Source organism: Phoenix dactylifera, chromosome 4 (assembly GCF_051530095.1).
Source record: "Phoenix dactylifera cultivar Ajwa chromosome 4, Ajwa_hap1_PhDact_Kaust_v1.1, whole genome shotgun sequence".
Lineage (NCBI taxonomy): Eukaryota > Viridiplantae > Streptophyta > Magnoliopsida > Arecales > Arecaceae > Phoenix > Phoenix dactylifera.
Genome location: NC_143193.1, coordinates 53247010 through 53263853, shown reverse-complemented (window position 1 = coordinate 53263853; position 16844 = coordinate 53247010). Strand labels below are relative to the sequence as shown.

General features: G+C 40.7%; 2 protein-coding genes across 2 annotated transcripts; both read left to right on the top strand.

Annotated features, from left to right (window-relative positions):
* Nucleotides 1-422: 422 nt before the first annotated feature.
* LOC103714274 (uncharacterized) lies at nucleotides 423-4749 on the top strand. The gene is made up of 4 exons (XM_008801467.6): nucleotides 423-707; nucleotides 834-956; nucleotides 2343-2561; nucleotides 4139-4749. Exons 1-4 carry the CDS (start codon nucleotides 546-548, stop codon nucleotides 4574-4576), a joined length of 942 nt encoding a protein of 313 aa, XP_008799689.4. The 5' UTR covers nucleotides 423-545; the 3' UTR covers nucleotides 4577-4749.
* Nucleotides 4750-12625: 7876 nt separating this feature from the next.
* LOC103714275 (protein SMAX1-LIKE 3-like) lies at nucleotides 12626-16415 on the top strand. Its single transcript, XM_008801468.6, has 3 exons — nucleotides 12626-14103; nucleotides 14721-14958; nucleotides 15085-16415. The coding sequence occupies exons 1-3, from the start codon at nucleotides 12905-12907 to the stop codon at nucleotides 16231-16233; spliced, it is 2586 nt and encodes an 861-aa protein (XP_008799690.4). The 5' UTR covers nucleotides 12626-12904; the 3' UTR covers nucleotides 16234-16415.
* The last annotated feature ends 429 nt before the right edge of the window (nucleotides 16416-16844 follow it).

The following is a 16844-nucleotide window of genomic DNA, read 5'->3' as shown; positions in this document are numbered from 1 at the left end:
GTTGAATGAATAATCTTAAAGATTGTAGATTACGTCTAATAATTTAGAGCATTAGTGCGATGTCCGGGTCATTTGGTTAGTTGTTTAGGACCGATTTTATTAAAGCTGTTGTGTGGGATCCATATATTAGTTCGGCATATTAACTCAGTCAAATAATAAAAACTCTTCATTTTCAAGCATGAAATTATTCTTCAGCCATGTTTCATGGCAACGAGCTTGGTTTTGATCGCACCAGTACTGAATCTGATAGTTTATTGGGTTAGAGTCCCCCGTCAAAGCATGTCCCCAGTTATCGGATTGCATTGTTATCATGATTACCCGATAACCCACATTCTTTAAACCTATCTAACCCTATCCCGCTGTATGCGGATCTGGATCCGGGTTCTGATGTCATATCGCATGCGGATGGAACAATAGTTTATTCGACGCCGACGCCGACCTATAAATAGAGCACCGCCCGCATCCGATACTGCCCGGCGACAGCCAGGAAATGAGAAGTTGATGCTGAGAAGAGAGCTAGGGTTTGCGGAGAGAGGAAGAGGGCGATGAAGAAGTACGGACTCCAGCTCCGGATTCCGCCGGGCCAGCAGAAGCCGGCGGCGACGAAGCCCACCCTCCGTCCTCCGTCGGCCTTCGGCGACGACGACGAGGACGACGTCGAGCGGGAGATCTCTCGCCAAGCTTCTAAGAACAAAGCCCTCCAGAAGGTATGCGTTCCTCTATCAGAAACCCTAATTATTACCTTTGTTCCTATCGATTGCGGAGAAACATGGATAAATTTGTGATTTTTTGTTTGTTTTCTTCGATTTCCGGATGGAATTTGGAAAAAAAAGATAGAAGAACAGCACAAGAAGGCCCTGGAGGAGGACCCTTCGGTGTTCGACTACGATGGGGTGTACGACGAGATGAAAGAGAAGATCGCCCGCCCCAAAATTCAAGATCGCGCCGAGAGGAAGGTACTCTTTTTTCTTTCTTTTTTTTTTTTCTTTTTCTTCTTTTAATTCTCCTTTGCTCGATTTCTCATGTTTTTTTAAGCAAAGTTTCGTATATTAACCCCCTCCAAAATTTTCTTCCTTTGGGAAGGAAAGGGATTAAGCTTCTTCCATATGTTGTTTAATTTTAGCGTGAGTGGAATTATCCTGGCGGTGCGGAGGATTTTAATTGTAAATAATGAGAAGCAAAAAGTTGAGGTTAATTATAGACTTTTCCTCCAACAAAACTCAAATTCTAATGGTCCACATTTGATTAATGGGCAGGCCATATGTCATTGAAAAACATCGAATAAAAAAAAAGATACTGTCCATCCTTTTAAAATGTTGGCAGTCGTAATAATTGCAGTACTAATACAAGCACGTAAATTGCACTTTGGCATGAAAGGAAAAGCATATCTCTTGGAAAAGATGCAATTTTTTGGGATTTTCTGGAAGAAGGATTTGAACGTGAAAGCCATCAGATCTGGATTAGAGGTTTGGAATAAAATTATTAGAAATAGTATGAGTGAAAATTTTAGTGGAAGACACCAAAAATCAATAAAATCGTGTTTTCTGATTAAACTGATATAGATTTAGGGAAAACACTTTTGACAAAAAAATATAAGAGTAATTGGACTATTGCCTGATAAGCGATTGGCACAGGAGAAAATCAGATTTGACCAACTAGTTTTTGGAATAAGGCATCTTTTTGATTGTGAAATTTTCAATTATGTGAGTTAGGATTTGTATTTTAGTAATTGGTTTATTAAATATCTTGAAGCAATGTTTTCTTTAATTATCATGCGTATGGAACTTTGTTGAATTGGTGTCATCAGCCACATCATCCTTAACCTTTGATTTTGTTATTGCTTCCTCAGTAATAAAAAAAAATGAAAACGTTCATGGGTTTTTTAAGGCCTTTTTACAGTTATATTTAGACTCAAAGGAGAACACTTGAACTTTTCTTCCTGCAGAATTCCATATTTGCTCCAAAAATAATTTGTAATTCGGTCCAAATATTACTCCTGTTTGAACTTGTTATTTAGCTTTCATTCCTTGCAGTCAGCAAGTCTATAAAAAACTACTTTATTTTAAAATAATGTGCAGTTATATCTTAATTTTTAGCCATGCTAATTAACATTCTAAATCTGCAGTAGTCATTGGTGCAAGTGTGAATTGGTCCTTACTTTGGATTCAGGGAAACAATTCTGTGGTTGTGTTCTCTAATATTACATCACATTCTTATATTGCTAACTGAAAGATGATATTTCTCATTCAAGTCTACACCCTAGCTTCTGGTTAGTTTCCCCCATTTGTATGTACGAATATTATTTTCTAGTCTTTAATGTTTGTATTTATTCTTGATTGCAGTCAAAGTACATAGAAACACTTATGCGAAAAGCAAAAGAACGTGAGGTTGAACATGAAATAACATATGAGAGGAAGCTGTTAAAAGAGAGAAGCAAAGATGATCATCTCCATGCAGATAAGGAGAAGTTTGTGACAAGTGCCTATAGAAAGAAGCTTGCAGAGCAGGCAAAATGGTTGGAAGAAGAGAAGTTGCTCCAAATTCGTGAGGAAAAGGAGGATGTAAGTTCATTCATATTTCTTTTATCGTCATGCATGATAACTATTAATGCTATGGCATGTAGTGTTGTCCTGCAAATGAAAATCACCACGACAACAAAATTACTAATGGAAACATCAAAATATGATATATGCATGAATTTATTCTGTTTTTTCTTGTTGAACATAAGACTATAAATTCAGCAGTCAATAACGAAAGTTAACGATAACTGCTGTTCTGCATATTTTCAAATGGGAGTTATTTTTGTTACTTCTGATAATTATTCTACACTTATTATAGATGGGATATGGCTTCTGGATTATAATGATTTATATGCTCTGGAAGAATGCCCAATAGCTTCATCCTGAACCATATACTCTGGATGTCAACAGAATGATTATATTTTCATCCAAGGCAGGTCAAATGTGGACTCGAACCTGGATACTCATAACAAGATCCCTTACAGTTCAGCAGGCTAGAAATGAAAAGGTTTTGGGTTGTGTTTCTGCTAATTTTTAAGTCTTTCGATGAGCCATAAGATACTTTAAAAAGGACTTTCTACTTAAGTTATTGAAGCTTATCAGGGTAGCTATTCTACTAATTGGTAGGTATAAATTTCTTTCTCTTCCTTGGAGTATCAATTCCCAGAAATGAGAGATGACAAGCAATATGTTTTCTCTTGCTTTGATGGCTTGGCCAAGTATCATTTGATGTTGGATATTGTTGCTGGTAGGTCTATTATCATCACCTTCTTCTTTTGGTGATCGTTTATAGCTTTCTAAGATAAGGATCTGTTTATTTTGGGGGTAAGCGTAGGAAGCGGCAGAAGTATACTCCAAAAAAAGTATTTCTGTCAATGAAAGTTGATTGACTGAACTGCAGTTCCAATGATTTCAGGTTTGAGTCTTGACATAAAAGGTTGAAGTTGAATGAGGTTGGTCTAACAGGACCAGGTCAGTTTTCCTTGATTCAAGTTTAACTTGCTTGTGTTGGCTGGTCCAGGTTAGGTTTGGCCATGTTGGGTGGATTTGGTCCGCATAGGTCTTATCCAGTCAGGTATGATCAGGTGGGGTTGGACCAAGTCAGGTTAACCGGAGTTTGGTTGGATCTGTCTGGTTTGGGTTGTCTATTAGGCAAACCGTGTGTTGTCGGTCTTGTCTTTGGGAAAAGAGAGAGGCAAAGAGAGGTGGTTTAGGGCATGGATCTCAACTTGAAGTTGTTCATACTTTTGTTCTGCATGCCAATATGATTGTTCATTGCATGTCATATCAAAGAGGGGACTTGGCTTGGTTTAACTGCATTTATGGGTCATTCCGTTACAATATTGCAGCATTTTCAGCAACTTGAACTGTAGTGCTTTTTATCAAGTAATTAATCCTGGGTACTAAGATTAATACAATGAAGGTGAAATTCTTTAAGTTAACAAGTTTGATGCGTAATGGTATTTTAAAATGCTTTACAATGATATTTTCCCACTTTTATTTTTCTCTTTTTGCCCTAGAAAAGCCCTGCTCTTAGCATGCCAATGAAATCTTTACTGTGCCAATTGATTTTTCTTCCTTTATTCTTTAGTCTAACCTGGCATCTTTTCCCATTCAAGGTAACAAAGAAGAGTGACTTGAGTGACTTTTACTTTGGCCTCAACAAGAATGTAGCCTTCGGTGCACAGTTGGAAGAGAGGACAAAGCCTAATAAACAAGATCGAGCAAATAATGGTACCCATGAAACTGAAGGTAGGCTATCAGAAACTAAAGGTCTCGTGCAGTCTACTCGAGATAGAGAGGAAGCTTCTACTCAAGATAGTCAGCCTGAGACTTCTCGTCGCTCTGAGAACCATTCTGAGCAAGCTGCTGTGGTAACAGCACAAGAGGTGGTAACAGCACCAGAGGTTCCTACAACACATGCCACTACGGAAGAGGACACTAAAGCTGATCAGGCATTGCCTGCTCATGCAGCAGAACACTACAAGAGAAGCGAAGATGCACTGGCTGCAGCAAGAGAACGATATCTGGCCCGCAAGAGAGCAAGAGAACAATAATGAATGAAGCTTGTTTGGTTTATTTCAAATATAAGTTTATCATGTTCTTCATATCTTTGTAAATTTGCATGTTAACTCTGCTGCAGAAATTTGTCGTGAATCATGTTTTGTCCTTGCTGCTCGCACGTTTCTTTGTTCTTCAATTATGAAATGGCCATTGATTTTCATGGGAAGTTTGATCAGAGATGTAAGGTTGTTTCCTCTTGACAGAAATATGGGGGCACAAATCCTGTCAGCAACTTGTCTCATTGGTGATCCTAGCGTTAACAGTAACATTTTGGATTAACTTCAGCAACAATTATGCATCTAGATTTTTCTCTGTGCACTGATTTTAGAGTGATGGTCTCTGTAGACCGCTTGGGTTGACGAGATTATCTATGCGTGCATTTCTGGAAGGCAAGCTTTGAGACTTATGTACCTCCAGCTCATTCTCGAGCAGGTAAACAATACCGCATGGTCTGAAGAGTGGTCAAGCAGAAAGGAGGTTTTCAGAACGCCTGCTTTCAACTAGCTGCATTGGATGGTATTAGTTGGCTAGCGGTGGCTCTGTTATAGCATTTGCATTTCAATGGAATATGAGGTGTTTAACTTACTCTACTGTTTATCAACTTTCTTTTGTAAATTGTTATATACACTCCGGCAATACTGGATACACTTTTGTGATTAACATTAATTGATAAAACTGAGGTTCATGGATGACATAGTCTGCCTCTATGATGCTCGTTGCGACTTTGTATTAACTTAAGAGTTGTCTCAACCGAAGGCACACTATTCGTTTCGGATAAGGATGTCTAACTCCCTGGTGTTTTGATTGTAAGATCGGCCACTGGTACATACAAGGATGTGCTGCGCTTAATTGTTTATTTGTTATGGTTCCCCTTTTGCAATTTGGGAAGGTTGAGCCGTGATCCAACTCGACCCAACCCGTCTTGGTTAACTCTAAACCAACCCGTTCTTGAAGGCCTATGAGGCAAGATTGGAGAATTTTTCACTTTGATTCAATACTCAGAAGTGAGAAGAGAATTTTCTCCATAACATATTGTTAATAAATAAATGTAGATTTGGATCTGAACAAGATCTAATTGAGATTCAAATATTTTGGATTTGGATTGGGTCACACATCTATTGAATTAGCTTCGGGTCCAATGTCCTGCTCCCAAGAAAAACCACCCTACCAAGGTCCAACAACTAAAATTCGAGAGCGCCAGCACTCGGTATGGCCCATCTGAACAGAGGTATTGTCCGCTTTGGGGAAGTGCATATATATTGCACGAAGTGGCCCCTCCTTATAAAGCACAATCATTTCCGCTATTCTTCCAATGTGGGACTAAAATTCCGGGTCCTCCATCTACCACTCAACACAACCTAAATTGAGAATTGGGCTGGTCATGGACAGAAGGACCCAAGAAGATGGGAGAAATATTAATATTCCCCCCTTGATTTCCCTCTTTACTCCTTTCGAGGGTTTTCTCAGTCGATTGCTTCTCCTGGCAATATCAAGTCTTCGATTGATCTTATTTTACGTAAGGATCCTGCAACCCTAATTTACGTCCTGTCCTGGTAGTGGAAGAAGTTCCGTCTTAGATAGCGGGCAAGAGCCAATAACCTTCTCCAATGGCCCCCGTCTGGGTGTTGGTGGGTACCCGTAACATCACTTGGTTTGCGTAGATTTTAATTTGTTCTCTTTTTCTAAAGTGAAAAGAGTACTAGGATGGATGGAGATGAGTGCAAAGAAGGAAGCTTGGAATGGCATCAATGGAGGTTAAGGTGACAGAAAACCTAGGAGGTGTTACTTGTACTGCCTACAAAATGGACTATATATGACTTGTGTGTAGAGGCAGCCAATGAAGGGCTTCCAGATTTAGATCTATTGGCCACAAAAGATGATGGGAAGACCTAAAAAGTTGTGGATGGAAGGGGGAGTTCTAACTAGGTTTTGTTCTCCTAGGTTTGGGCATCACCTAGGTTTGGCCCAACTTGGTACCAGCTATACTTTTTGAGCACTGTTGCTTTTGCTCGGAATGTGAACGGTTTTGCTAGATCCTATCTCAACATCACAACAGGAAGAGACCATGTTATGGGTCTATCCTGATGCAGCGTAGATGAAACTTGCCAAGAAAACGTTTATATATAATATGCACCTTTCGATAAAAGAAAGAACACTTCAAGCTTCAAGAGCGAGTTATGTGCTTCTCTTTCTTCAGAAAAATACGTGCACTTCTCGTTCTTTATAAAACTACATCTACCCTCTTCAATTTAAAGAGATGTTTGCCAAACAAGTTTGGAAACATTTTGACATATCAGGGAGGATGTATGGAAGTTTACGTAATACTCATGGTGTTAATAGAATTGCAGGGATAAAAGGCTAGATAGGATGCAGACTTGATAGATTACCGCAGGCTTAAGGATGTATGACTGCAGAGCAGAGCCTCCGGTTATATATAGTTACACAAAGATAGGTTACCGAAGGCTTAAGGTTGTATGTTGATGAGCTGTGATGGTGCAAAGAGAAAGTTACACAAAGTAAAATTGTCTGTGGAAACAGAATGTGCATGGTGATGAAGACAAAAATAGATCAGAGATGTAACCAGCTATCGCAGACCAACTGTGACTAGGAGCCCCAAGCTGCAATGTATACGATCGAAGGACCCTCTGAAATTTTGACCTTGTCCATGCATGGAGAACTGAGAAGTAATGAATTTATCAGTTTAGGGTCATGAAGATAAGGTTACTATCATGGTTGGCTGACCATGAAGCTGTCAAGTTGGGCAAAGTCTACCAGCAGTTATCAGGAGTGCTAAGAACTAAGGAGTCAGATTCCATGCATCGTCATACTATTCATTTTGTCGAGAATCTAGGTTTTGTGGTCCCTCCATGCTACTTTTATGCTGGTGATTTGTGGTCTTCACTTAAACCGGATCAAACAGTCCCAACATTCGGTGGTGGTGCCTCCAATTTTGGTTAGGTATATGCCCTTATATTTCTCATGGAAAATACATGTTTTTCCTTCTAAAACTATAGCAGTTACAAGAAGTCACGTTTTTCCATTGACCTTCTTGTCTATGAGAAATAAATACTGTCTCGTTATTGGATGTTGTAGTGATACTACTTAGATGCTGCATCGGCATCTCCAGTATAGAAATCAGTTCGGTGTATCGAGACTTGGTACGCACCTGGTGTTAAGTCTCGATTCGATACTGGTACACAACCGTACCCAGTAATTCCATCAATTTGTATTATCAAGGTAATTAATTGTGCTGGCAAATAATTTATGTTTTAGCCATACACACATGTATGGCTGTATTTCATGTGAACTATTTTCTTATGTTGTGTTTTTGTTGTGTGCTTGAAGATGATGCTTTTAGTCACATGACCGCATACGATCAGACACTCCCAAGATGCTTATGGAAGGTGGCATTAAAATGAGGGAAACTTTTTGGCAGATAACGCCACATAATGCTTTTAGTGCTTCTTTACAAGGGGGTGCTTTACTTTAAAGACAGACCAAATATAAGGGTTTGATTGGGGACATAAAGAGAAGATAGGGGGGTAAAAAAAAAATGCCCTTGGTTTCTTTCATTTTTTAACCTTTAACATGCATTGCATGGTGTGCCCAAACTTTTAAATAGTTGGTAACCGTTACCGATGGAGAAAGGATGCAGTGGTGAGGATTTTATTGCGTTACTTTGAACTGTATTTTCTCCCTTCAAGCACTCCTTTTATAGCATGGGGCAGAGTACTTTTGCCTTGCTAATTATTAGATCTGTCCTTTTGTGTGTCTTTTTGGACCATATTAGACCAAACTTTTGACTGTTGCTAAGACTAGTTTGAAAAGAGAAGCACATTGTAGTTTAGAAGCCTCTTCTAGGAGCATTTGTGAGAGAAAGCAGCACTCGGAAGTGCTGAATCATCTCTCTCACCAGCTGTATAAGCCACCTCCTTCATTCTGGTGCATTAAGAGAATTAGGATGTCATAGTATGTGATCTTACAAAAGCACTACACATCTTTAGCTCCTGTACAATGTTTCTTTGCCTGCAGAATCAAAAACATTCTGCTAAACAGATCGAAACATGGATGCATCGGTCGTAAGTTATGGAGAGTATAAAATGATGCTCTGTGCTGCTGTGGATTTAATGTTGTATAATAGCATTTTCGCTGCACAATTATATGCAGTAATCTTAAAGATTGGAGTTGATTCTTTTCTCTCATCCTTTTGGTATATAAAAGAAGGTACAGTAAGAACACATGTATGAACCATCATCTCTTTCTGATGGTTAACCGGTCAATTTTTCTTTGCCTCCTCTTTCTTTCTTTTTTTCTCTTACGCCCTTTCTTTATGGAGTGCAGGCAGATTGGTGGTGGTCGGTGCTGATGTTATGGTCTATGATAAATAACAAGGTGAAGATGATTGAGGAATGACGGGAGATCTCTTGGAAGGTGTGTGAGGTATTTTGTTTGTTTAATTTTTTTTCATCCACCAAGGAGAAGGTGGAGCTCTGCTTTCCATGCAAATGCACGCTATGAAAGAGAGTTCGCCAACATGGTCCCTAACAAGTTTAAGTGTTACATCCTTTAAATTATGTTTGAGTAGCCCTGAAACAGGAAATGGACCATTACAAGCAAATCAAGACCTTCTCAAAGAAAATATTGTAACCATACTGAGAGTGACTTTGTTATTAGCAGCAGCATCAGTTCTTCCTACACACAGCATTTTACTCTCCCAGTTACAGTTGTTCATGAGCTGCGTTAGTTTCCGATGTCATTATTTCTTTGAGCAGTGGAAAATTTGGGAAGCAAACATTTATGCAGAATGCTGTGTTCTTCTGTTAGCGCCTGTCTCTGTGTGTTGTTTGTTTTTCCAGACACCCAGGAAGCTTACATAGTGACCATATTCCATTCACTTGGCCTTTGTTGGAAACAGGTGATGTTTAGAAAAGCCTTGGCTTTTTAATATGGAATTAATATGGGTGTTTGTGTGTGGAGAGAGGGAGAAAGGGAAAGAAGAGGGGGGGAGGGAGGGGTGTCATGTCCATATGGCGTAGGGTCACTTTATTCCTTGTTCCTTGAGTCCCTCAGGAAAGAAGCCGTACACAGTTCCCGATTCTTTGAGGCCAGAGCAGACCGGACCAGCCCCACCTTTCAAAGAGACCATAGAAAAAAAACTCAGCCATTTTTAGTGGGTCCTTCAAAAGATGAGAGGTCACAGGCTCTCACTTCAGATCACCCCATGCATAGATGCAAATCATTGTTGTCGGGAATCCCGTTTCCTGAACAATTAATAAAAGAAAAGAACGCAGTTGCCTCCTATTTCATGCAGTAGTCACAGCTTCCAAATCAACCATTATTAGAACTCGATTTATTTCTGGTGGCTCTATGTATGTTTGATGGAGTCATAGTTTATGCTGAAGATGAGATATGCTATGCCCGTATCTAACCTCAAAACTTTACCTTTTTTTTGGGGGGCACAAGCACATGATGTTTCTTTCCAAGATGAGTGAGTCCTCTCATTTGGACCCACAATCGTTTTCATCTCAGTAGACTTCAGTAGAGAGTGGTTATGTAAGGTTCTGCATGCACTTATTAATACATACAAACAGTAAAATTTACTGTGAGAGTATCTTCAAATTTTGGTTACTTACGCTGGTGAATGATGGGAGGTAAAATGGATCGTCCTACTCCGGCATGAAACCATCCAAATCCCGCAATTCGAGCCGACTATGGCCAGAGAGCCATACCCTGCTACATCTACCAGGGACCATATCCTGCCTGCTACAGGCCATACCTTTGCCACCGGGGTACTCTAGTAAGAAATATAAAAGAGAATATGAAAAAAATACTTTGGAGGATTCCGGACTCTCCTCCTCCTCCCTCCTCAGGGGAAACAAGGGACTCTGGCTCCCAAAAATAGGACCCTCCAAAAACTCTGCTAACTTAGCCATCGGAGGGCCTTCGTCGGAATCCCCGGCAATAGCTTTGTGCAGGTACCCCGGACCACAGGGAGATGGCACCCCGGAGCACCGAAGGCGGCCTTCTTCTCCGTCTCGACCAGCGTCTCCTTGGCTCCCTTCCGGCATGGTCGCCCTCAGGCCAGATTTCAACCACAACAATGAATATGCAGCAATTGGAGGAAAAATAAGAATAATATTAGCAGAATTAGCACAAGCAAGTGGCTAGAATAGGATAATTTTGTTTTCTTGATTTTTCTCTTCACTAAAAATTAATTGAATTTGTAAATGATTGCAGAAGATTTGGTCATCTCTTTTGCAGATCTTTCCCTTAGAGTAGGAACACATTAAATCGATCTATAAAATTAATCATAATACATTAAAAATGCAATACATCAGAAATAATCACAGCACATTAAAAATCTTTCGATTTAAGATCTGGTGATTTGGTCATCTCTTTTGCAGATCTTTCCCTTAGATGTAGCCCTTCTTGCTGCTTTATTTATTTTCCATCCCTTGCCATTTCTAATGTAATTTCTTTCGACAAAAGGAATTCCTTTCTTATGATATTTTCATCGCATATGGCCTGAGTCTTGCATGTATTTGTTTAAATTGAATTTTAAACAGTTTTAAAGTGCTTCTTTTGATCCATGTCTATCTTCTATCTCCATATATTCTCCCTTTTGTGCTTAAGATCCCACACAAAGCTGACAATAGGCTTTGTATTGTCTGGAATAATAATAGTGTCTAAGTTAGTTTCTACATATATAGTGCATGTCTTTTATAGATACGTATTTATATATTCAATATACGCTTCTATATAGTATTCTTCACTCTAAGATATTTAACGAGGCAGACATAGCCCACTCACCTAGACTTTGTGATTCTGGTGACTGTAGTTTTCCCCCCCTCTCTCTTGTCTTCCTTTTTCTGAGCAAAATGGTTGAGTGACTCTACATGTTGTGAAATGATTTAATCGGTCGTATAACTTAAATTCAATTTCATTTGATATACCCCGATCATCAAGTGGCAATGAAATATATGTGATGGATATTCGTGGTTTTCTGTCCCAATGAAAATCCTTGACGTGGAAAGCTTTGTGCTGATTTTCTTGGATGACAGTTTCTTGTTTGGAATTATCCAAAAAGTTCTTAAAGCAATCCAAACAAAATATTCCTGTTCATTTTGCCTTAATGATCTCTTCCTGTCTTTCTTCACTACCCAAAAAAAAAACCTTCTTGTCTTTATTTCTTGTATTATGTGACGTGCTCTTATTTTATTTACATCCTTAACATGCTTCATCCTGCTAATTAGCATCAACTTTTCAAGTAGATGTAGATTAATTTTTTGAGATCTTCTTTAGCTGAAGGTCCTCATATGCCGATGAGCATACGATGTTTCCAAGTATGGCATGAGTACGTATTCTTCTTAAATATCTGTTCGTGATATTTATCATGAGGAAATCTTTTGCATGATTTTTCCAACTAATTCAATCTCATATAAAAAGGAAAACAGGAAATTTATGAGACTCCTCTTCAATAGAATTAAGATCTTCAAAATAATATTGAGATTTAATCCTGATGATCAATTTAATTTGTCAATATCATGATTAATGACTTTTTCATATGTTCTCTCTTCTTCTAAACCAGATACATCTGTTTTCCACGTAAAAAATTTCGACTTTTCTCATTTTCTTTTGCCATACATTGATGGGAGAAAGAGAAGCTTTATGATCACATTAATAACAAACTACTAAGACATACATCAACACGTATTGGTAGGTTAATTGGTCATTCTTTTATTGATAAACTCATCCACAGAGAGACCAAAGCTGGGTTGCCTTCGGGTGTTACTTGTCAGCACATGCATTCCACTTTCCAATGCAAAATCGACTTTGGACCCCCAATTTAACCTCCCCTACAAGAAAAGCACAGTCCACAATTTTCATTATCCCCCACTGCACAAAGCAAATAACCCAAAAGAACTAATAAAGTAGATAACTACTTCCATATACATACTTCCCTGCACCCACACTGTCTTTCTTTCTTTCTTTCTTTCTTTTTTTTTGATTGAAGTAGGAGGTAGCAAGATGCTTTTATTAATGAGACACTCTGTCACATTCCCCATATTCCAACTATAGAGTACCGGAGAGATTGACATCCCACCCTACTCCAAAGCCAACAAACACCTCCACTCTCTCGAACCCCTTAAAGCTCCCCAACCACCCCTCCTCCTCTTCTCTCCTCTGACCCCTTCCTTCCAAGTCCAATGAACTCCATGAAGAAGAATCCTCCACAACCACTTCCTTAGATCTTTCTATCGTCACCTACTACCGGCACTAGCTACCACCAGCACTGCAGGAAGGAGACGAGAATTATTAGGATGAGGGCAGGAGGTTGCACAGTGCAACAAGCTCTAACCTCCGAGGCAGCGAGCATAGTGAAGCAAGCCATTAACCTTGCACGTCGGCGAGGGCACGCCCAAGTGACCCCGCTCCATGTTGCCAACACCATGCTCTCCTCCTCCACGGGCCTCCTCCGCGCCGCCTGCCTCCAGTCCCATTCCCACCCCCTCCAGTGCAAGGCACTCGAGCTGTGCTTCAACGTGGCCCTCAACCGCCTCCCCGCCTCCACCGCCTCCACCCCAATCCTCGGTCCCCCCCACCACCATCACCACCACCATCCATCCCTCTCCAATGCCCTTGTCGCCGCCTTCAAGCGTGCCCAGGCTCACCAGCGCCGTGGTTCCATCGAGAGCCAGCAGCAGCCGCTGCTCGCGGTCAAGATCGAGCTGGAGCAGCTCATCATCTCCATCCTCGACGACCCCAGCGTGAGTCGAGTTATGAGGGAGGCTGGCTTCTCCAGTACCCAAGTGAAGAGCAACGTGGAGCAGGCTGTTTCTTTGGATGTATGTGCACCCTCTCCTTCTAACTCTAGTCCTAGCAAGCCCAAAGAGGTCACCAGCCCTTTCACCATCCCTCCCCAAGCGACCAAACCTAGGCCTTTGGATCAATTGAGGAGGAGCGAGGATGTGACGAGCGTTCTGGAGACGTTGGTAAGCAGGAAGAAGAGGAGTCTTGTGATAGTAGGGGAGTGCTTAGCTTCCACTGAGGGAGTTGTCAGAGGGGTGATGGATAGAGTGGACAAAGGAGAAGTGCATGAGGTTCTAAGAAATCTACAGTTCATACCTCTCCCACTCTTCTCTTTCGGGCACATGTCCAGAGAGGAAGTCGATCAAAAGGTTGGGGAGCTGAGGTGCCTCGTGAAGAGTTGTGTCGGGAGAGGAGCTGTGCTCTACTTTGGGGATCTCAAATGGGCTGCTGAGTATAGGGCTAGCTGCGGGGAAAAGGGAAGGAACTATTATTGTCCCGTGGAGCATGTGATCATGGAGATTGCGAGTCTGGCCTGTGGTGGCATCGGAGGAGAGAGTAGTAGTTCTCCGAGGTTTTGGCTCATGGGAATTGCAACGTACCAGACTTACATGAAGTGCAGGATCGGACATCCTTCACTGGAGGCTCTCTGGGGTCTTCAGCCTCTTACCATTCCTGCCGGCAGTTTGGGACTAAGCCTCAGTTGTGACAGGTAAATGTCATGTCCGTTTTTATCATAATTCAGGAATGGATCACAATTACTCAGCAGCTATTGGAATTGCATTTGTTTTCATCCAATATCTCATGCCTAGCCAAGATCTACTTAGTTAATTTCTTGCAGGGTCGGTTTTACTGCGAATCTCCAAATTAAGAAACTTGGAATCGTGCCATTTTCTTTCTCAGTAAAAGGAATCATGGTTTTTTATATACATAAAAAAAGGAATTTCATTATACCGAAAACAAAAAAAGGGTCAGAACTTCATATTCTATCTTTTTTATAGCTTTCCTTATTTTCCTTTTTGCTTTTTATTACTTTAAATTTCTCCATGTCAGATTTGGTTTCTGAGGCAGCAAGAAACATACATGCAGCCTTTCAATTCTGATTTTAAGTCTTTCCGCAGGAAACTTGTATCTAAATGATATATATATATTTATATCTTTTTGCGGAACATAAAAAATAAAGAAGAGCTTAAAATGTTAGTTAGGTTGCATTGGTGACATATTTGAACTGTTTTAAGGGAGAGAGAAGAAAAAAAAGTTTGTAATAGTATTGGCATCTGTGGATGTTTCCATCGCCAACTCTCCTTACCCTACTTTTCCTTCTCCCAGTGATCCACAAAGCCATTTGAAAAGCAAGAGGAATAGAGATGGGTCTTGTTGGTCATTGTTAGAAGATGGACTGGGGAGTCAGCTCACTTGCTGCGCCGATTGTTCCATCAAGTTTGAAACTGAGGCTCGAAGCCTTCCAAACACTTCTAACAGTAGCCATGGCTCAATCATCTCAAGTTTACCTTCATGGCTCCAACAATACAAGACAGAGAACGAAAGGACAGCTAGCAACGACCAGGTAACATTATTATCTGGATTCAGTTCGGTTTAGCAAAATCCAACAGCAAAGTTCGCACGCATAAAGTTGAAGAATAAAGTTCATACATCAATGATATAGCTTTCTTTTGGCTTCTCTCTCTTGTAGGGCCGGCTTCAACTTACAGATCTTTGCAAGAAGTGGAACTCAATATGCAGTACATCCCACAGAAATCAGCATTATCCATCTGAAATGACTCTAAATTTCTCTTCAGCTTCTCCTTCTTCTTCATCCATCTCTTCGTATGATCTCCGCTACCCCATGTTGCACCAGGGCCACCAGTCTTGGTCATTGTCACTTGAGGCCAGACATCCATGGAGGGAGCACCAGCTCTGGATATCAGAAGCTATTGATGAAGGCTTTGAGTCCAACTCGAGAATCTACTCCCAAGAACACGTGGGGCAAAGGACTTCACCCTTGTCCTTGTCTAACCCTAAGTACAAACCTAATTCAACTTCTTCAACTGGCACCATGGAGATGGAGACTCTCCCTAAGTTCAAGGAGCTCACTGCTCAGAATCTAAAGACCTTGTGCAACGCATTAGAGAAACAAGTTCCATGGCAGAAAGAAATCATCCCAGACATTGCAAGCACCATCCTCCAATGCAGATCAAGGATGATGAGGAGGAAAGAGAAGTCAAAGTCAGCCTGGCCCAAGGAAGAGACATGGTTATTCTTTCAAGGAGGTGACACCGAAGGAAAAGAGAAGATAACTAAAGAGCTAGCGAGCCTTGTCTTTGGTTCTCCCACCAGCTTCATTTCTATTAGACTCAGCACCTTTGCATCAACTCGGTCCGATTCCTCCGATGACCTCCGAAATAAAAGGTCAAGGGCAGAAGTGAGCCATGGGTATCTTGAGAGACTCTTTGAGGCGATTCGTGAGAACCCGCACCGCGTTATTCTGATGGAAGATATCGAGCAAGTTGACTATTACTCCCAAATGGGAATTAAGACAGCTATCGAGAAAGGGAGGATACAGAGCTACAATGGTGAGGAAGTTGGTGTTGATGATGCTATCATCATCTTAAGTTGCGAGAGCTTCGACTCGAGATCAAGGGTTTGCTCTCCTCCAGTTAAGCAGAAGGCAGAGAGTGAGGATGAGAAGGAAGAATCATGCGAGGAGATAGGTGCATGTCTTTGTTTAGATTTAAATCTTTGTGCCGGAGATGAAGATGCGGAGGTTTGTTCCTTTGATGGTGTAGGGTTTCTCCAATTGGTGGATGGCACGTTCTTTTTTAAATTGCCGGAGGACTTGTAGTGCATGACTTTGCTAAATTTCTTGCTTCTCTTTTTCCATGCTGAATCTTGGCCTTTTTCACTCTTTTCTTTTTGTGAATTATGAGATGAGAGGAAAGAAGACGTCTGGTGGCTTAACTTAGTTGCAAGTAGGAGACACTTGTATATTGGTAGTTATATTTGTGGAATTTGTTTATGGGCTGCTTTCTTATGAGTTTCTGAATGTTCGTTTTTTTTTCATCATATAATTATCAAATTAATGGCCAATATTTTTGTTTTCTTTGTCAATTTGCATCCATGAGATAATGTTGCGAATGACATTGTCATTTTTCAGCATCAATTACTTCCGTTATTCTAAGCATGAACGGCACTTTTAAACCTTTTGCACCATTTTTTTGAGAAAAATAACCTTTTCCACCATCTAATTGCTATTATCTTGTTTTTTGAGCATTACCAGAATCTGGAAGGATACCCATGTATACGAAATGCTTACTTGCTCATCATGGGAGATAGACGCTCTCTCTCTCTCTCTCTCTCTCTCTCTCTCTCTCTCTCTCTCTCTCTCTCTCTCTCTCTCTCTCTCTGTGTGTGTGTGCGCGCGCGCGCGCGCGCGCGCATGTGTGTCTGAAACGT

Coding starts and splice junctions, on each gene's coding strand:
- LOC103714274 (XM_008801467.6), top strand. CDS start 546: ATGAAGAAGTACGGACTCCAGCTCCGGATTCCGCCGGGCCAGCAGAAG. Junction 708..833: donor AGAACAAAGCCCTCCAGAAG/GTATGCGTTCCT, acceptor TGGAAAAAAAAG/ATAGAAGAACAGCACAAGAA. Junction 957..2,342: donor AAGATCGCGCCGAGAGGAAG/GTACTCTTTTTT, acceptor TCTTGATTGCAG/TCAAAGTACATAGAAACACT.
- LOC103714275 (XM_008801468.6), top strand. CDS start 12,905: ATGAGGGCAGGAGGTTGCACAGTGCAACAAGCTCTAACCTCCGAGGCA. Junction 14,104..14,720: donor CTAAGCCTCAGTTGTGACAG/GTAAATGTCATG, acceptor TCCTTCTCCCAG/TGATCCACAAAGCCATTTGA. Junction 14,959..15,084: donor GGACAGCTAGCAACGACCAG/GTAACATTATTA, acceptor TCTCTCTTGTAG/GGCCGGCTTCAACTTACAGA.